Source organism: Lepus europaeus, chromosome 1 (genome assembly GCF_033115175.1).
Source record: "Lepus europaeus isolate LE1 chromosome 1, mLepTim1.pri, whole genome shotgun sequence".
Taxonomy (NCBI): Eukaryota; Metazoa; Chordata; class Mammalia; order Lagomorpha; family Leporidae; genus Lepus; species Lepus europaeus.
The window spans coordinates 130,874,131-130,893,553 of record NC_084827.1 but is presented as its reverse complement, the minus strand read 5'-3'; the positions used below and the strand labels follow the sequence as shown (position 1 = coordinate 130,893,553).

General features: G+C 34.6%; 1 protein-coding gene across 2 annotated transcripts in view; it reads left to right on the top strand.

Moving 5' to 3' along the window:
• CALCRL (calcitonin receptor like receptor) overlaps positions 1-19,423 on the top strand; it is a 98,552-nt gene that overhangs the window by 46,447 nt on the left and 32,682 nt on the right. For both annotated transcript variants that reach the window (XM_062188918.1, XM_062188908.1), the window contains 7 exons: positions 6,339-6,426; positions 6,611-6,700; positions 8,111-8,202; positions 10,306-10,438; positions 14,742-14,852; positions 14,946-15,058; positions 16,732-16,823. In XM_062188918.1, coding sequence (XP_062044902.1) covers positions 8,149-8,202; positions 10,306-10,438; positions 14,742-14,852; positions 14,946-15,058; positions 16,732-16,823 — 503 coding nt within the window. In that variant the 5' untranslated portion in view covers positions 6,339-6,426; positions 6,611-6,700; positions 8,111-8,148. The remainder of the gene's footprint in view (positions 1-6,338; positions 6,427-6,610; positions 6,701-8,110; positions 8,203-10,305; positions 10,439-14,741; positions 14,853-14,945; positions 15,059-16,731; positions 16,824-19,423) is intronic.

The following is a 19,423-nucleotide window of genomic DNA, read 5'->3' as shown; positions in this document are numbered from 1 at the left end:
CAGATTTTAATAACTTGCTGTGGGGGTTCTGAGACATTGATTTCTCCTGGAAACTTTGGAGAATGTTTTGCTTGACTTACACTTATTTTGAAAAATGGTCTGGCCTATACCTAGAGATAGAAAGAAATTAACATACTCAAGTCTTAGTATGGCTTAGGGAGTATGGTGTATTGATATTGTGAATCCTCAAATTTACCAAGAAAAGAATTTCTTTGGGTGCTTACTAAAAATGCAGATTCTCAAGTTTTTTCCCAAAGATTCTGATTCAGAGTTTCTTTGGTGGGGCCTGGAGGCATTTTCCACAGGTTCTAGTGGTACTTATGATGCAGATGACCCACAGGTTCACTCCAGGAACATTAGTCTACATACCTCAGTCAGTATCAATTTACACAATAGCCTAAAACATAATGCAAGCCTCAAACATCACAATAAGGATATATAGTTTGCATTTCTTAGTAACAGAACTTTAGGAAAGAGGAGTCTCTTTATATTTTCATTTTCTTCTTGCTTCATGTATCAAAGCTGTGAGGAATATTCCAGTCCTGATTGGAATGGGGAATTAAAACCTTGTAGGAGGGCTTGGTCAAGAGCTTAAGGTGCCTGCAATCCATAAAGTAGTTTTTTGGCTTCAAGTCCTGGCTCTGTTCCCAATTCCAGCAGGTGATAGTTCAAGTAGCTGGGTCCCTGTCACCCACACAGAAGACCTAGATTTATTTCCAAACTCCCAGCTTTGGTCTAAGCCACCTCCTTCTGTTGTGGATATTTGGGGGTGTAAACCAGCAGATGATCTCTCTTGCTCACTCTCTCTCTCTATGAAAAAAAATAAAATCTTACTCTTGCTTTTTTTCCTCAAACACTCCTTTGGAAATACAGACTGTAACTTGCAACAAGAATTCTAGCACACATACTTAGGTTTTGCTAAAAAGAAAAAAAAAAGCAGTGAAGTGTAAATAAAAGGTAACCAGGTTATTGTACTCTGACAGTACTCGGTGTTGTATAGAATGACAAAAGTTTCCTTTTGCCATACATACATGTACATGTATAAAATGCTGAGAAATGAAGAAGAGTACTCATTTTTTGTTGTTTAATGATTTATTTATTTGTGCAGAGTTATGGGGTAGGGAATGGAGAGAGGAGAGAGAGGGATCTTCCATCTGCTAGTTCATACCTAAGTGGTCATTAAGGGCTGAGACTGGGCCAGGCCAAAGCCAGGAGCCAGAAGCCTCATCCCAGTCTCCCATGTGGGTATAGGCGCCCAAGCATTTGGGCCATCTTTTGCTGCCTTCTCAGGCACATTACGAGGAATATGGTTCGGAAGCTGGATCAGAAGTGGAGTAGCTGGGACTTGTAGGTGGCAGTCTAACTCGATGCACAACAACACTGATCTTTTTTCTTTCTTTTGATTTGGGAGAAATATGGTTTAATATTACATAAAATGGGAAGACATGCATTAAATAGCTGACAGCTCAGTTTTGCTCCATTTATGATACTCAGGGAAAATTAGATATGTGTGGGAAATACTTCTGTTAGCCAAGTTTACAGTGACTAAGTAAATAAATGGAAAAAGAGAATATAGTGTAGGTCTTGCAAAATCCAAGATATTTTGGAAGTGGAGTAGAAGTTTAAAGGCTTTCTTCCTTAATCTTGGATTGAACATACTTTTAATATTAGGGTTAGGTGACTCACCTAAAAATAAGAATATAAGGAATAATAAATTCATGAAAATATAGAAATGAATAATAATGTTTGAGAAAATCAGAAGCAGGTTTGCAGGGCACTGGTATACATATTTTTGTGTTCTGTTAGTATTGATTTAGTCACATTGGCTTATAAATTTTATGTAGAATAAAAATATCCTTTTATATTATGGTAAGCCAAGAATATTGTCCTCTTAAAATTTATGAACTTTGTTGCTGGCACTGTGACATAGTGCGCTGTCTCTGCCTGCAGTGCCAGCATCCCATATAGGTACTGGTTCATGTCCAGGCTGCTCCTCTGCTCATCCGGCTCTCTGCTAATGGCCTGGGAAAGCAGGAGAAGATGATCCAAGTGCATGAGCCCTTGCACCAGCGTGGGACACCGGGAAGAAGCCCTGCCTCCTGGCTTGGGACTGGCCCAGCTGTGGCCGTTGCAGCCATTTGGGGAATGAACCAGTGGATGGAATACCTTTCTCTCTGTCTCTCCCTCTCTCTGTAACTCTGCCTCTCAAATAGATAAATAACATCTTAAAAAAAATTTATGAACTTTAAAATGTGGATGCAGGGAGCTGGTACTGTGGATAGGCGGTTAAGCTGCCATCTGCTTCTACAGTGCTGGTCTCCCATATGTATGCTGGTTCAAGTCTTGGCTGCTCCACTTTGCTTCCAGCTCTCTGCTAATGTGCCTGTTTTAGCAGTGGAACATGGCCCAAGTGCTTTTGCCCCTGCACCTACATGGGAAACTTAGATGAAGCTCCTGTCTTCCGGCTTCAGCCTGGCCCAGATCTGGCTATTGCGGCTATTTGGGGAGTGAGCCAGTGGATGGAAGACCTCTCTCTCTGTCTCTTCTTCTTTGTAACTCTGACTTTCAAATAAATAAAATAAATAAAAAAAAGAACAATAAATAATAAAAAATAGAAATGTAGATCCATGAAAAATTTGACATAGAGGGGTGTACCTGTAACACTTTCAAGAAATAAAACTAGAATGGTAAATTATCTAAAGTCTTGAGTGAATTGGCAGTTATATTTCAAAATGTATTTGATATTTTATGACATTATTTCTAAATATTCTTTCTATGATGTAATAAATTTTTTATTTTATTTTATTTTTATTTTATTAAATGAATTTAATGTGAAGACTTCTTGGGCAAGAAGCATAAAGAATATGTAGAAATGAGCATGTATTTCTTTTTATTTTTAAATAAAATTATCCTATTTTTAATAGCAGAAGCAAATCTTCCACTTCAATTTAGGTAAAATAGTATGCATCTGATCCTTGACACTGGCAGCTTTAAGGAGAAAATGTCGATAATTACTACCTGTATACTGTGATTACAAATTACTAAGAGTATACATTTCTCAAATCTGCCATAGTCTTTTAGACAAACACTAGCATCTGGGAAAGTTCACTGGCAGACATAGTGAATTTGACCTTCTTTTATTATTTACTTACTCTTTCTCCCAAACTGGATGAGAACTACTGTATTTCTTAACATACAGTTGAGCTACAAAGCTGACATTATTTCCATTGATAAATATCTTGTGAGTTGAATAAAGTCCTTCATAATTGCTACTGCCAGGATGATTTAGTTATCATTAATAGATATTTCACTAAGATAGCTTTTGAATTCTGATTTTAAAGTCTATTAGATAAGCGACAAAAACAATATTAGAGTTTGGTGAAATGTTTTTCAGATATGTTGGACTGGGGAAAATGCCAAACTTGTTTTTTGAAGCACTTTCCCCTTCAATTTTTGAGCTCCTGTACATATGAAAGGTAATTTAATCCTGACTCATATGTAAAGCCTCAAAGCACTGTTCTGTAAAGTCTATCTGAATTCCAAATAGAATACTATTTATTTACATGTTTAAACACATATACTTTTATACAGAATGATCAATGTTTAAATATGAACTACCAATCTTTTAAATTTGGGTTAACCTTTATGCATTCAAATTCAGCACAGAAAACAACTGCTTATTCAGCATCCAAAAAACCACAGCCTTGGAAACTGAAGAGTTTTCAGAATTGTAAAGAAAGTAGAAGTGTTGATATAAGAACTTTTTCCATCAATTTTCATTTCAGTAAAGATTCAAATGCAATCTAACGCCCTCCTAAGTAAAAAATGACAATTAACGGTCATGATCAACATTCTTATTTGTGACTTTAGGAATTGTATTGGTCCATGTTTTCATTATTCATTATAAAGGTTTATTAACTGCCAATGACAAAGGCTGTAGATATAAATCAGAGAAACTGTTTCAGCAAGAGAAATGGATACACAACTAATAATAACAATATGTTCCAATAAATAATTAAAGAAAGGTATTTTGAGGAAGATTAAATTTTAGTTTAATTCAAAATACCTTTTTTTTCATTGTTCTTTGAAATTTACCCAGTGTCCTGACCATCCCAGATAAGTGAAAGTGGTTGTAAGTTTTTCCATCTAACAGAAAATAACAAATAATTGTAACAAAATATAACCAAATATTAAATATAACTGAAAAATATCTTGGCCGGCACCGTGGCTCACTAGGATAATCCTCCGCCTGCGGTGCTGGCACTCCAGGTTCTAGTCCCGGTTGGGGCACCAGATTCTGTCCCGGTTGCTCCTCTTCCAGTCCAGCTCTCTGCTGTGGCCCTGGAGGGCAGTGGAGGATGGCCCAAGTGCTTGGGTACTGCACCCACATGGGAGACCGGGAGGAAGCACCCAGCTCCTGGCTTGGGATCAGCGCAGCGCTGGCCGTGGCAGCCATTAGGGGAGTGAACCAACAGAAGGAAGACCTCTCTCTCTCTCTCACTATGTAACTCTGCCTGGCAAAAAATATATATATATATATAAAAAAAGAAAAATATCTTGCTATATTAAAGTAGTTTGAAAATTTTATAAATTTTCTAATATAGATTACCCTTTAAATTCTAAATAGAAAAGTGTGATAGTATAGAAATGTGAGACTTGCTACACTGGCGTCTATCTACTTAGAACAAAATGCCAAGCCTTCTACATAATTTGATACCATCTGGCTCTATTCCTATTAAAAGAAAAACTAGTAATTTTTTAAAATAGGGATATATTTATAAAGAGTAGCCAGAAATAAGTAAATTAGCCATTAGAAGAAAATAACGAAACTTGAATTCATTTTGATCAATATTATTTTAGTTTTTTAACCTCTAATTTCTAAATTCTGCAGCAAAAATTCATGAACATTCACTTTGTGTCATACTATTCTAAGCAATGAATAGTGTTCAACAAAAGCAATTTTATTTAATCTAGTGAACACAAAAATAACCTTTCTTTTTTTTTTAAATTTTATTTATTTATTTTGACAGGCAGAGTGGATAGTGAGAGAGAGAGACAGAGAGATAGGTCTTCCTTTTTGCCGTTGGTTCACCCTCCAATGGCCGCTGCGGCTGGCATTTCGTGCTGATCCGAAGCCAGGAGCCAGGTTCTTCTCCTGGTCTTCCATGCGGGTGCAGGGCCCAAGCACTTGGGCCATCCTCCACTGCCTTCCCGGGCCATAGCAGAGAGCTGGCCTGGAAGAGAGGCAACCGGGATAGAATCCGGCACCCCGACCGGGACTAAAACCCGGTGTGCCGGCACCGCAAGGCGGAGGATTAGCCTGTTAAGCCACGGCGCCGGCCAACCTTTCTATTTTTCAGAATGGATTAAATGATGTAGTTTTACAAAAGGAATAAAGAATATAATACTTTTTAAATTACAAATTAAAATAAAATCTATGCAGTAAAGTTTAAGTGACTTGTATACAGAATGTATAAAATTATGTTAACCTAACAAACATAAACATATTAGTATTTCACCTGTACATTTATGAGAAATAATCTTGGCTATTAATAGACTATATCAGTAACTCTCCAGGGTCTGTAACACAGTAGAAACCATTTAATGATCACAACACATCTTGAAGGTGTCCAATATCAGTCCCTAGTTCCAGGTGAAAACATTAATCCAAGGTTGGAATATAACGAATAATTTAAATTGCTTTAACTTTTACTTTTTAACCAAAAGTCCTAATGCTATCATTGATATGGCAAGCGAAGTTTTAGGGATTTTACTGTGTCTGTAACTGTTTTCAACTCTCTTCAATGAAAGCACGAACAAAACAAAAACAAAAGATCTCCTTTCTTTTGTCTTTCTATGACCACTGGATAATGATTAAAGCTCCACTGAGAAACGGGAAAACAAAATTTAATTTCTAAAGGTAGTGTAATCCTGAATGATTGTATAAATATACACATACAGATATAATAAATATAGTATATTTGCCTAAGTTACAAAGCCTAAGGAAACATTTTAGCAATTCATGAAAAAAAGGAAAATTAAAATTTAACAATTCTCATGTGAAAACAACATAAATCATTCTTTAAAATTTATTCATAGAAAATATTTACATATAGACCAACTGTGTTCTCCTTAAATAGCTATAAAATTCACATTGAAACATTAAATGCTAATATGTAGCAATTCAAAATATTATAAGCAAATGAGATTTTAAAAAATTGACGCAGCTCAATAAAAATATAATTTTAACAGCATTATTTGAAATTTTTAATTTGTCATGGAAGTAATTTTGGTTCATTAACTATGTTAAATTATTATAACATCAATCAATATTTCAGGTCATGACCTTGGATTTAAGAAACTCCTCAAGACTATTTTGAATATGATCCAAGAAAATGTGATTTGAGTCTGGAGACAATTGTGCATGTAAGTATTGGAAAATTAGATTTTCTTATAGTAAAATGTAATAAAAACTAAAATACAACTGATTAATTACTGAATTGCTGAAATCTGATTCATTGTTTCCTATCTATTTCAATAATATGTTTTCATATTAATATGAATACAAAAGATTAATACATTTCCTGTTTTTTGGTTATATTTCTTTAAGATCATCTAATAATAAAAATCCAGGATAGAGGATTGAAGAGAAAACAATATTAGAAACACTACTATAATTAAATAGAACAGCTGCTTCCAGGTGAGTCATTGGTGAGGGTGAATAATATAGATTCTATTTGCTAATTAATGGTGACAATGCATGTGACATGGGAATAATAAAATATGTGACCATGTGGAAAACACTTTAAATTCTTATATTGATGTTAACCCAATAATAAAATCATGGCGTATTTTCTAACATTATTAAATCTACATTCATAGTTCTATAGCAAATAGCTATAGCTTGGAATTTTCTTGCCTATTTTTGAAAACAAAATTTTTACTTAGTTAAATTAATCTTCTATTCTGTGGCTATACTATGGCAATTCATATCTGATTAAAATAGTATATAATAAAAATTAATTTTAAAAAATTGCATCTAAGAGTAGATTGTTGCTGGTCTTTTAGGGAGTAAATATTATGAACACAATCCAGCAATATTTGTCTCTTAGAATTAAGAAGACAGTGAATTTATTTTATTTATTTATTTTTATTTATTTATTTATTTATTTTTGACAGGCAGAGTGGACAGTGAGAGAGAGAGACAGAGAGAAAGGTCTTCCTTTTCCATTGGTTCACCCTCCAATGGCCGCCGCGGCCAGAGCGCTGCCCAGTGCACCAGGCTGATCCGATGGCAGGAGCCAGGTGCTTCTCCTGGTCTCCCATGGGGTGCAGGACCCAAGCACTTGGGCCATCCTCCACTGCACTCCCTGGCCATAGCAGAGAGCTGGCCTGGAAGAGGGGCAACCGGGACAGAATCCGGCGCCCCGACCGGGACTAGAACCTGGTGTGCCGGCGCCGCAAGGCGGAGGATTAGCCTAGTGATCCGTGGCGCTGGCTGACAGTGAATTTAAAAGCTATTTTTATTAACTCAGGATTCTATCTGTAACCTCATTTCAATAATGTAGATGATTTAAGGAGTCTTTAATTTCCTAAGTTCAAAAGCATCAACTATATTTAATGATTAATAATTTATATTTAATTATAAGTACATTTTTATGATGTGTAGATGATTCTCAAGAAATTTTCTAAGAATGATTTCTTCCTTGAATTACTGTAAAATCAGAATTTAAAAATGAGATTAACACATAAAATAATCTGTATAACAAATATGATATCAAATTTATGTGACTATGTCCACATTAAGCTCTTTAAAACTTCTATCATTATATCTCAATTTTGGCAAAGGCAAAGAAAATACTTTTTTTCTAATTACTTACAAGTACATATGTAAGAAACTTTCTTGCTTTTAAGTTTAGCTATATTAAATTTGAATGTTTATTAAGTTGTTTAGTACTTTAAACCATTATCTTCATAAACATTTTAACACATAATACATTTAATTAAATCCTTAAAAATATCACAGAGTTTAAAAAAATTTCTGTTGAGAACCATTTGTATTTATTTTATAAATATTGATGAATTTTAATTCTTTCATTTTCTTTTGCAGCTTGATTTATACCAGATCCATATTTCATTTTGGCTTTAATGATGGAGAAAAAGAATATACTGCATTTTCCGTTTCTCTTGCCTTTTTTAATGGTAAGAATAATTTCTTATGATTTATCTCCTTACATATGATTGTTTCTGTTTTCACTTCCTTATAATTACTTATAATTAATAATTATTAACAATAACAAAATATTTATTAGATATGTAAATTAATTACATTTTCTATCAAATCAACATAATAATTTCTTTCCTTTCAGTGTATGCTTTTAATTCAGGCATAGTATGATGGAGTAGTAGTGTGGAGTCAGAATAAGGAAGATCAATGGATACAAATGTGCAATACACTAGAGAAAATAATCATCAGAGTTCGAAACAACAACAACAAAAGAATGGCTCTATAGTCATATATAGTAGCTGAATGTCTTCAGCCTGACTTGTTGATTCTAATGGACTCTCATCTTGCCAGCTGATTGATATCAATTGTTCCAGAGACAATTCATAACAATGCCCTGTGTTTTAAACTAATTTTCCCATCTATTCTTTCAAATAAGTAGGCATGGATGATAAATTGGAGGCCTATGTGTGTGTGTGTGTGTTTGAGTGCTTGTGCACACACACGTATGTCTGGATTCATGTGCCTCTGCGTGTATGTACTGGGGATGTAGGGCTGGAGGCAGAAAGGAGATAAAAGATGACTAAAAATCAATTGCTCTGCTACAGGGTTAATATGCCTCATACAGTTAATTTCATTTTTATTTATATAAATGTTTTATTCATATATTTCCTCTCTCAAATTGAAACAGAAACTGTGTGTTTATCTCATGTCATGTATAGACACTGAGAGACATAATCTGACCAAATCTGTGCCAGCAAAAATTATCCTGTGGTGTTTCTAAGTAAATGCCACAAAGAATTAAACAAATAAATTCAGGAAAAAATACAGAAAACTTAGACAAGAAAAATGACTACATTTCTGTCAGCATTTGTATTTGAAAACATTCTCAAGTCTAGGAGTGGTTCAAATTCTGCACTTTTTTAGATGCTGTCTTGATTAAAATGACGAGACTGCCCTTTCTTCAGCTCACACCCTCCACTGAGAATGCCAGGGAGCTGCCCAGGTCAAAGCTGGTTTCCTGCAGGGCATCTATGTACAGATTACCAATCTCATTATTGCCTATAAGGAATTGTGACCTTTGCGTTTGAATTCTTTCACAAACAGTATGTAAATCTGGGTATTTCAAGTAGGAATAAAAGTGATTCATGCAATTCTTCAAACTTCCTGAGAAGAGTGGGAGTCAACTTATTTAAAAGTTCATTTCCTAGAGGTTCTAATTTTTCATTCATCACTTGTGCGGCAGAACTCTATTTATGGCAATTAAAACCAAGCAAAGGATGAGAGAGTTTGTTTTAAATGGCGACCAAGTGATGGTGCAACTTGAGTGGTGTCCCTGAATTAGGAAATATTATTATGTTGACTTCACCAGGTTCAACTGCCTTCTATAAAACAGAAAATCAAGAATGTGGGGACAAAAGAAGAGTAGAAAGATAACCCTTACAGGAAGACAGCTAACAGAAATAACACAAAAATTGAGAAATGGGTTGAAGACTGGTTTATATAGGCTTCTTATTGTGAAGAACTTATAAATTCATAAGTTGTCCAAAACCTTTACCGATGTGCATACAATAAAAAAGGTATTTGCCAACTTCATTAGTGGATTTGTCATTATATTGATTCTCTAAATATCCTAAAAATAGCAACAAATTTTGAGTCTTTCCCAGGTTCCAGGTATATCCCTTCTATTACCTTTTTGTTATTACATACTGTTTTAAACAAGAAAGCAAAGGTTCTTGTCAGGGTGCAGTTGGTAAGAATCTTGCCTGCATTCACAGAGCAGGTAAAAAATTTGAGGCTGTAGCTCAGTCTGTATTTAGAGTGTATGTATAGGAATGCCCTGAATCAAGCTTCTCAACTCCATCTTTGCTGATGTCTGGTTGGTTGTTTGAAATCGGACACAGTGGAGATATTTATAACCTGGAAACTGTCAACAACGACCAATCAGAGATTTTTCTCCCAAGAGACGCGATCAACAAGCATTTCACCACAGTTGTTGCTTACAGTGTGACAGATGCCTCTGACAAAGACATTTTAAAAAATCTGAAGTTGCTATTGTTGTTTGTTTTTTAATCCTTTAGATTCTTGTCACTGCAGAATTAGAAGAAAGCCCTGATGACTTAATTCAGCTGGGGGTTACTAGAAATAAAATAATGACGGCTCAATATGAATGTTACCAAAAAATTATGCAAGATCCCATTCAACAACCAGAAGGTAACCATGACTATGGAATTCTAAATGCACCTGATATTTTTTTAAAAGGTTATTTCATTATGCCATTATGAGTTCCTTAGGTCCATTTAAAAAAAATAGTTGCTAGTTGTCTGTTATATATGCAGTTTTAACTATTTGTTTATGAGGAGCATTTTATGATAAATACCTTATATTTATATTGCTCCTTTAATACATATTTATATATTCATATTTATATATTTAATATATTTATATATTTTATATTTATATTGCTCCTTTAATATGGTGTTTTCATATATATATATATTTAGAGAGAGAGAGAGAGAGAGGCAGAGAGAGACACACAGAGAGATGACTAAATATAGCTAATTAATATATGTATTACTTCCCACAGTTATCACTTTGTGGTTGGAACATTTAAAATCCACTCTGAGCATTTTCAAGAAATAGGTGATTAAATATTTTGATAGAAAACTTTTATTTAATAAATATAAATTTCAAAAGTACAACTTTTCGGCCGGCGCCGTGGCTCAACAGGCTAATCCTCCGCCTTGCGGCGCCGGCACACCGGGTTCTAGTCCCGGTCGGGGCACCGATCCTGTCCCGGTTGCCCCTCTTCCAGGCCAGCTCTCTGCTGTGGCCAGAGAGTGCAGTGGAGGATGGCCCAAGTGTTTGGGCTCTGCACCCCATGGGAGACCAGGAGAAGCACCTGGCTCCTGCCATCGGAACAGCGCGGTGCGCCGGCCGCAGCGCGCTACTGCGGCGGCCATTGGAGGGTGAACCAACGGCAAAAGGAAGACCTTTCTCTCTATCTCTCTCTCTCTCACTGTCCACTCTGCCTGTCAAAAATTAAAAAAAAAAAAAAAGTACAACTTTTGGATTATAGCAGTTCCTCCCTCCATAACCACCCTCCCACCCCCAAACTATCCTATTTCCTACTCAATCTGCTATTCCATTCTTCATTAAGATTCATTTTAATTATCTTTATATACAGAAGATCAACTCTATATTGAGTAAAGATTTCAACAGTTTGCACCCACACAGACACACAAAGTATAAAGTACTGTTTTGAATACTAGTTTTACCATTAATTAACATAGCACAACACATGAAGGACAGAGGTACTACATGAGGAGCAAGTTCACAGTGATTCCTGTTGTTGATTTAACAATTGACACTCTTATTTATGATGTCAGTAATCACCCAAGGATCTTTTCACGAGCTGCCAAGGCTATGGAAGCCTCTTGAGTTCACAAACTCTGAACTTACTTAGACAAGGCCATAATCAAAGTGGAAGTTCTCTCCTCCCTTCAGAGAAAGGTACCTCTTCCTTTGATGGCCCCTTCTTTCCACCAAGATCTCACTCACAGAGATCTTTCATTTAGGTCATTTTTTGCCACAGTGTCTTGGCTTTCCATGCCTGAGATACTCTCCTGGGCTTTTTAGCCAGATCTGAATGCCTTAAAGGCTGATTCTGAGGCCAGAGTGCTGTATAGGGCATTTGTCATTCTATGATTCTGCTGTGTATCCCGCTTCCCATGTTGGATTGCTCTCTCCTTTTTAATTCTATCAATTATTATTAGCACACACTAATCTTGTTTATGTGATCCCTTTGATACTTAATCCTAACTTATGATAATTATAATCAACACATTGTACAATAGAGCTCTTGAATTTATTCCTCCTGTATAAATGAAATTTTGTGTCCTTTGACCTACATCTTTCCAAGTCCCCCATTTTGTTCCTATTGCCTGGTCCCTGGTAACTACCATTCTACATGTATACTTCTATGAGATCAACTCTTTTAGTTTTAATATACAAGCGAGATTATAGGGTTCTGTGTCTAATCTGTTTCAGTTAATATAATATCCTCCATGTTGACATAAATGAAAGGATTTCATTCTTTTTTATGGTTGAATAATCGGTTACGAGCATCCTAATCAGTATTTTACCCACTAGGCCAAATGCCTCTTCTTCTAAAACTCTTTTGCACCAAGATTACTTATTTATTTATTTATTTTTTGGACAGACAGAGTGGACAGTGGGAGAGAGAGACAGAGAGAAAGGTCTTCCTTTTCCATTGGTTCACCCCCCAATTGGCTGCTACGGCCAGCGCTGTGCTGATCCGAAGCCAGAAGCCTGGTGCTTCTCCTGGTCTCCCATGTGGGTGCAGGGCCTAAGCACTTGTGCCATCCTCCACTGCACTCCCGGGCCACAGCAGAGAGCTGGCCTGGAAGAGGGTCAACCGGGACAGAATCTGGCACCCCGACCAGGACTAGAACCCGGTGTGCCACTGCCACAGGCAGAGGATTAGCCTATTGAGTTGCGGTGCCAGCCAAGATTACTTATTTTTAAATTCCATTTTTCCACAAACTATCTGAATTACCTTCATATTTGTAATTGGCAAAATGAACTTAATTGTTAAAAAAGGGCATGAAAAGCATGTTCTTTTCCACATTGGACAACTTTTTAACTCTTAATCTAATGAAATAAGGAAATATAATCTCTTGGAGACACATTTATATGTTATCTGTCAAAATATTTTTATATCTATCCAGTTAAAAATGTTTTAAAACATGCCAGAAAATGACAATTTATTCCATTTTGGTCAATAGGGGTGGAATTAGTAATTAAACTATTTATATTTATATTCTTTGTTAATTGACCCAGCTTCTCACTTTATCATTAACATCTTGATGTTTTTAGAACTACTGAAGTAACCCCATCCAGATCATCTAAATATATGTAAAAGCAGCTTTTAAATATAATTGTCTAACAACAGGGATACTTTTATAAGAGTTTATATAATTCTGTAGTGAGGTAAGTATGGGATAATGAAATTAATTCAAATGGTCTTGAAAATCTTGCAGTAAAGAATTGTCTTTATTTTAAATTCATATTTCCAAAATCCATCTGACTACAAAAACTATATTAATGGAATGACTATTCAAACCTCACTGAAATGCCATAAATCACAATTTGAAAACCTCTAGACCTTTCACTCTATCATGCTGCTTGTGTTGTAGTTAGTTAGATAAACCCTTTGGGGCCTATATAAAATGGATATGTTTGAGAAGATTTCTGAAACTATATCAAGAAGACTTTCTCTGAAAATTGTATTTAAACTAGTAACATATGGATGCAAAGAATTTAAATAACTAGAAATCACAAGAGAGAAAACAGATTATGTGAGGTGTTTCTCTAGATTTTATAACATTAGAATTATTTAGACTTTCAGACTATCAGAAGTTTTCTAAATTCACAAGAACTAGATAATTTCAAGATTGCTGTGCAAGTCTGTTAAGAAAAATGAACATCTCATGCTGCTTTCATGGTTCTATCCATACTTGACAAGTTAGAAAATTACTTTATTTGATTATTGCCTGCAATAACACTGGAACATTGACCAGTTAATTTTTCTATGCCTTTAAAATTTTTACATATTGTAATCTAACAGGTTCTTCCTCTTCTCATTGGAAAAAAAATGTGAGATTTTGAAAAGAAAGGGAAGGAAGACTAGAATTTGGTGGAAGAGCCTAAATAAATATCTTCCAGGGTTAAATGATAGGAAATACAGTGTGTTTGTTGAGAAACACACTTTGTCCTAAAAATAAGGTTTTTAAAATAAACATTTCAGAATCCCATATATTTTGAATTTCAAGTGTGAAGGCACTATTTAATCACTATCTTATGGTTAAGGACCAGTCCACTAGACTTACTGAGCTAATAACCACATTAGAAAATTTGAATTAGATCTAGACATTTTTATACATTTAGCTATTTTAATTTTTTTTCTTTTTGACAGGCAGAGTTAGACAGTGAGAGAGACAGAGAAAAAGGTCTTTCTTCTGTTGGTTCATCCCACAAATGGCCGCTGCGGCCAGTGCACTGCTCCGATCCAAAGCTAGGAGCCAGGTGCATCCTCCTGGTCTCCCATGCGGGTGCAGGACCCAAGCACTTGGGCCATCCTCCACTGCACTCCCTGGCCACATCAGAGAGCTGACTGGAAGAAGAGCAACCGGGACAGAATTTGGCGCCCCAACTGGGACTAGAACCTGGGGTGCCGGCGCCGCAGGCAGAGGATTAGCCTAGTGAGCCGCGGCATAGGCCCATTTAGCTATTCTTAAATTTGATTCAGAAATTAGTTATTCTAATAATTACTTGCTACAAAACCAATGTAATTACAATGGAATTTATATGACACCTTCATTTTCAGTAGACAGGCTTTATTTCATGTCATTGTGGAACCACCCTTAAAAGACATCCCACCTGCCAGCCTGACCAGAGAGAATTTTCTTATCCCCAGTGTTCACTCCATTTGCAGGTGTCTACTGCAACCGCACCTGGGATGGGTGGCTGTGCTGGAATGATGTTGCCGCAGGAACAGAGTCAATGCAGCACTGCCCTGATTACTTTCAGGACTTTGACCCTTCAGGTAAAAAGCAGAAATTTCTGCACTAATCCAATTAACATCTGTTTAATACATCCTAGGCTAATTAAGTGATTGATTTCCTCTTTAATCTTAAAGAGAAAGTTACAAAGATCTGTGACCAAGATGGAAACTGGTTTAGACATCCAGCAAGCAACAGAACATGGACCAATTATACCCGGTGTAATGTGAACACACATGAGAAAGTGAAGGTACTTTTATGATCATGAATTTAGATGTAATATACATGATTTAAGCAGTTTCTCAATACACTATTGCAGAAAACTCTGTGTGCCATTTCATTATAAAATCTTTTCATAGTATAATTTGAGAAGAGCCATGAAGAAAACTACATGTGGAAAGAATTCTTGATTCTGTCATTACACTGATGAAGCAATCCTGTTAGGTAACAGCCTATTTACAAACCAAAGTCTTAGTATTGGTGTTTCAAATTTCCCAAGGAAAACGTACCTTAAAAGTGTAAGAAAGGGGACACTTGTTATTTGTGGTGGAATTTCTACAATAACCTCAGAAATTGTGCTTAAGTAAACAGGATAAACTCAGCAGGGTTTGAACAGCCCCATCTTGACTGCAGCAAAAGACTACTGTTAGAGTACTTTCACTCAAGTTTCCACTTTATAGTTATTTTGGATATTTATTTAATTTGAGACTCAGATACACACAAACACACAGAGAAAGAAAGAGAGCAAGAGTGAGAGAGAGAGCACTCAAATTTACCAGTTAATTCCCAAATACCTGTAACAGCTAGGACTGATACTGGCTGGGCCAAAGCCAGGAGTTGGGAACTCCATTCAGGTCTCACAACATGAGTGCCAGGAGCTCAAATATTTAACCCATCACCACTGCCTCCTAGGGTGTCCACTGGCAGGAAGTTGTAGTCAGGAGCCAGAGCCAGATACCAAACTTCGGTTCTCCAGTGTGGGACAAGGACATCTTAAACGGCCATTTAACCACTAGGCTAATGCCCATTTCACATTCTCACTTTTAATATCATACATTAAAGGCAAGTTTAATCATAGTTTATAACAATAAGAAAGCTTTGATTATAAAAATGCCTGCATGTATTTGCACATGTGTGTATATGGAGTTAGTGTGTGACAATGATATCCAACTTCTTGCTTCTGCTCCAAATCAGGTGTGTGAAATCAGGGAAAGCTTTTCACTTCTCTCTGCATCAGTTCCCGCAGGTATAAAATGTTAATAACAATAGATTTATGGCTTTCATAAGGTTTCACTTAATACAAGGAAAGTACTTAGGAGATTGGCATATAGTAAGCACTTGGTAACTATCAGCTCTTATTATATTTATAAATCATAAATTCCCTGATTATTCAAAGAAAGACTTGAAAGAAAATTAAAAAAAAAAAAAACACCAGATTGATAGGTTACAGTGAAACAGAATACAGACAAAAATGAAATAGAAAAGTCAAAATGAGGAGAAATAATACAATTGTGTACATGAATGAATCTCATGAATTATCATATTGGGATTTGACTTTGAGCCTCAAATTTGTCAAAGGAAACACAGAGATGCCTTAGTGAAAGAAAGCTTTAGTTTGCTGTTAAGTCTGACTAAAATAAATCATGTGGAGCATTTGATTTAAGGTGCACAAAACATAATATATTGGTTTCTTATATTAAAAAAATAAAAAATCAGAAAAAGTATGATTTCATAGATTTTATATGTGGCTTTTCATTTGTGAAAATTCATTTATGAAATAAAAGAGCATATAATTTATAACTTTTTCTAAGTCATCTGATAATTTGCATATTTGGTAAATGAATTTGAGCTTCTATACATGTAGGATGGTAGATATTCATAGTATTAACATGAGCCTAATTTTTTTATTCATACAAATTATAGACTGCACTGAATTTGTTTTACCTGACTATAATTGGACATGGATTATCTATTGCATCACTGCTTATCTCACTTGGCATATTCTTCTATTTCAAGTAAGTAAAAGATATTTTAAAAGCTACCAGGTGTCTATGGTGAATGCAGTGTCACAGGCATATTTAACTCAAATGTTGACACAATACATAAGATATCGACCATTAATAATACTTAAAATAATTGGAATATTTTAGAAGTTGAAATAGTTGACTTTGCTTTGTAAAATATGAAGAGAAAAGTTGATGAAATGTCACCAATTTCACAAATTAACAGAATATAAGAATCAAGTCATATTAAGAAGGGGATCAAGCTAATACATAAATCTAACTGTATTTTCTTTGGTAATTAACAAATACTATAGATCACCTTAACTGTTGAAATTGTTAATCACTTTTAATTATATGTACATGTGCATTACAGGTACTGGAATTTTGTATGAGTATCAGCAATGGTATCTAATATGTTATTGAAAATGTAATATAAACATATTAGAGCTAGGTTATTTTTCTTGGCTTTGAGGGCATTCATTAAAAAGGTTAAATTATATTTTCAATTTTACTTGTAATTGACTCCTTTTGTGTGGGTGAGAGATGTCAGCACCAATTCTTGAATCAAACAATCAAGAAACTTTTGAATTTACAGTAGAGTAAATTTCAGAACACATATGTATTATTATATGCCCTAACATGGTTTTTATAATTTTGATCACTACCAGCAATTATAGAATACAGTCAGACAAGAGTAAATATCTATATTTCATTGTATTTTCATCATTGTCATTATTGTCTTCTCTCTACTCTCTTCTTCTTCCCCTCCTTTCCATCTCCCACTCTAGCTTCCCTCCTCCTCCTTTTGGAACATTAGCAACAACACCACTATCTAGAGTTGCAACTCAGCGTAATAATCTAAGTCCAGGGATTATTAGATAGTAAGATTTTTTTACATATTGACTTGAGCCCCAGCTTTTAGCCCATACTCGAAGGATTAAAATTACTTCAATGGACTCAAAATTGTGTGATCTAGAGATTACACTGGAATTGCTACCTTTGGAAATTTAAACCTTTTTAAACATCCTTACCAACAATTATTTTGTAGAGCCTGAAAGAATACCTTTCAATGGCACTTTTGTTTTACAACATTATCTAGGCATCATTTTAAACTGACAGCAAACACCAAAAAACTAACCTATGTGAATAAATCTAATTCAACATTTCTGTACAAGTTTAAATGTGAAACTTTATTTAATAAACTGTAAAATTATATCAATATTAATTGTAAAGAGTTTTTTTTCTAAAATTGGAAAACAATGCAAACAATTAAATTCATCATTCTATATTTTACAAGTTGCAAAAATTTCTTGCTCAAAATAAACTTCCAGTTTCCGGTCACTGTCTTTATTATTAATAATATCATATCAGTTGATTCTGGACAGCCTATTATACTTTCATGTCTTTACTCTTAAATACATTGTTAGCTAAGATAAGGTTTTCTCTTTAGATGAAGGCTATCTTTAGCATAGGAAAAATCACTATAATTGTGTAATAGATTAAAATATCAGTTACAAAGAATAGAAAATGGACTATTTTCCATAGTGACATATTATTTATGCTAATTGACAACCTGAAACAATGTTGTTGGTGCTAACACACTTATTGGGAAAATACGGCAATAAAACTAGATTAACATTTAATTTAGTGAATATAGAAGATACAAAATGAAATTAAAAATTCAAATTCTCATTTAGCATAATAGACTAACCTAATAATTTGGGATATAATTCATGGTTTTTCTTTATCCCTGATAACAAAATCTTTGCAATTTAACAGTAGAAGGTATCCAAATGTAAAAGTATGACTTTTTGCTTTTGGAATTGATGCATCACAATATGTAGCAAACTGCCCTAATATCTATGCAGTACTGTAGAACTCAGATTTTTAAGTTATGACAATTACCTATCATATACACAAATAAATACACAGAATTAATTTTCATGTAACTAATATTACGTAAGTTTTTAGCATGAAGAACTTTAAGTCTATGAATGGATATAAAGTCAATCAGCCACTACACTAGTGGCATAAAATATAAATCATAAGGGCTTGAAAACTGTCTAGCAGTTTTCTTGGGCAAAGTATCTACAAGTTTTAAAGTTTTTTTTTTTAATGCTAGAGAAAAATAATGCAACCATTAATTAAAAGAAACTGACAAGCTTCAGTTTTAAGACTGGGATTTAAATTTGCAGTATTTTTGAAAGAGTAGAAAAAAATCTAAGCATATTATTAATTTTTAAGGAAAGTATACAATACTGTTATAATTCTTACCTCCTATCCAGAAATTTCTTGTATTTTTCCAGTTTTATTTCATACTTACTTATTTTTAGTTTTATTTGTAGTGTGTAAGCTATTTTAACAATTTTTACAACTTGATGTTTGTTAGTGCTTTATATGTCACTTAATTTTTTTTTTAAAACAGCCATTTAAATTGGAAATAATATTCTATTTCATGGGTTCACAAAGTTTTACTGAGTCAGTCCTCTATTTTGGAACATTAACATTGCTTCCATGTTTTTCTATTAATAAAAAACACTGCAATGGACATTTTCAGCTATAACTTTTCCCATATTTTGCAATATTTTCTTAGGCTACAGTCCCAGAGTCTT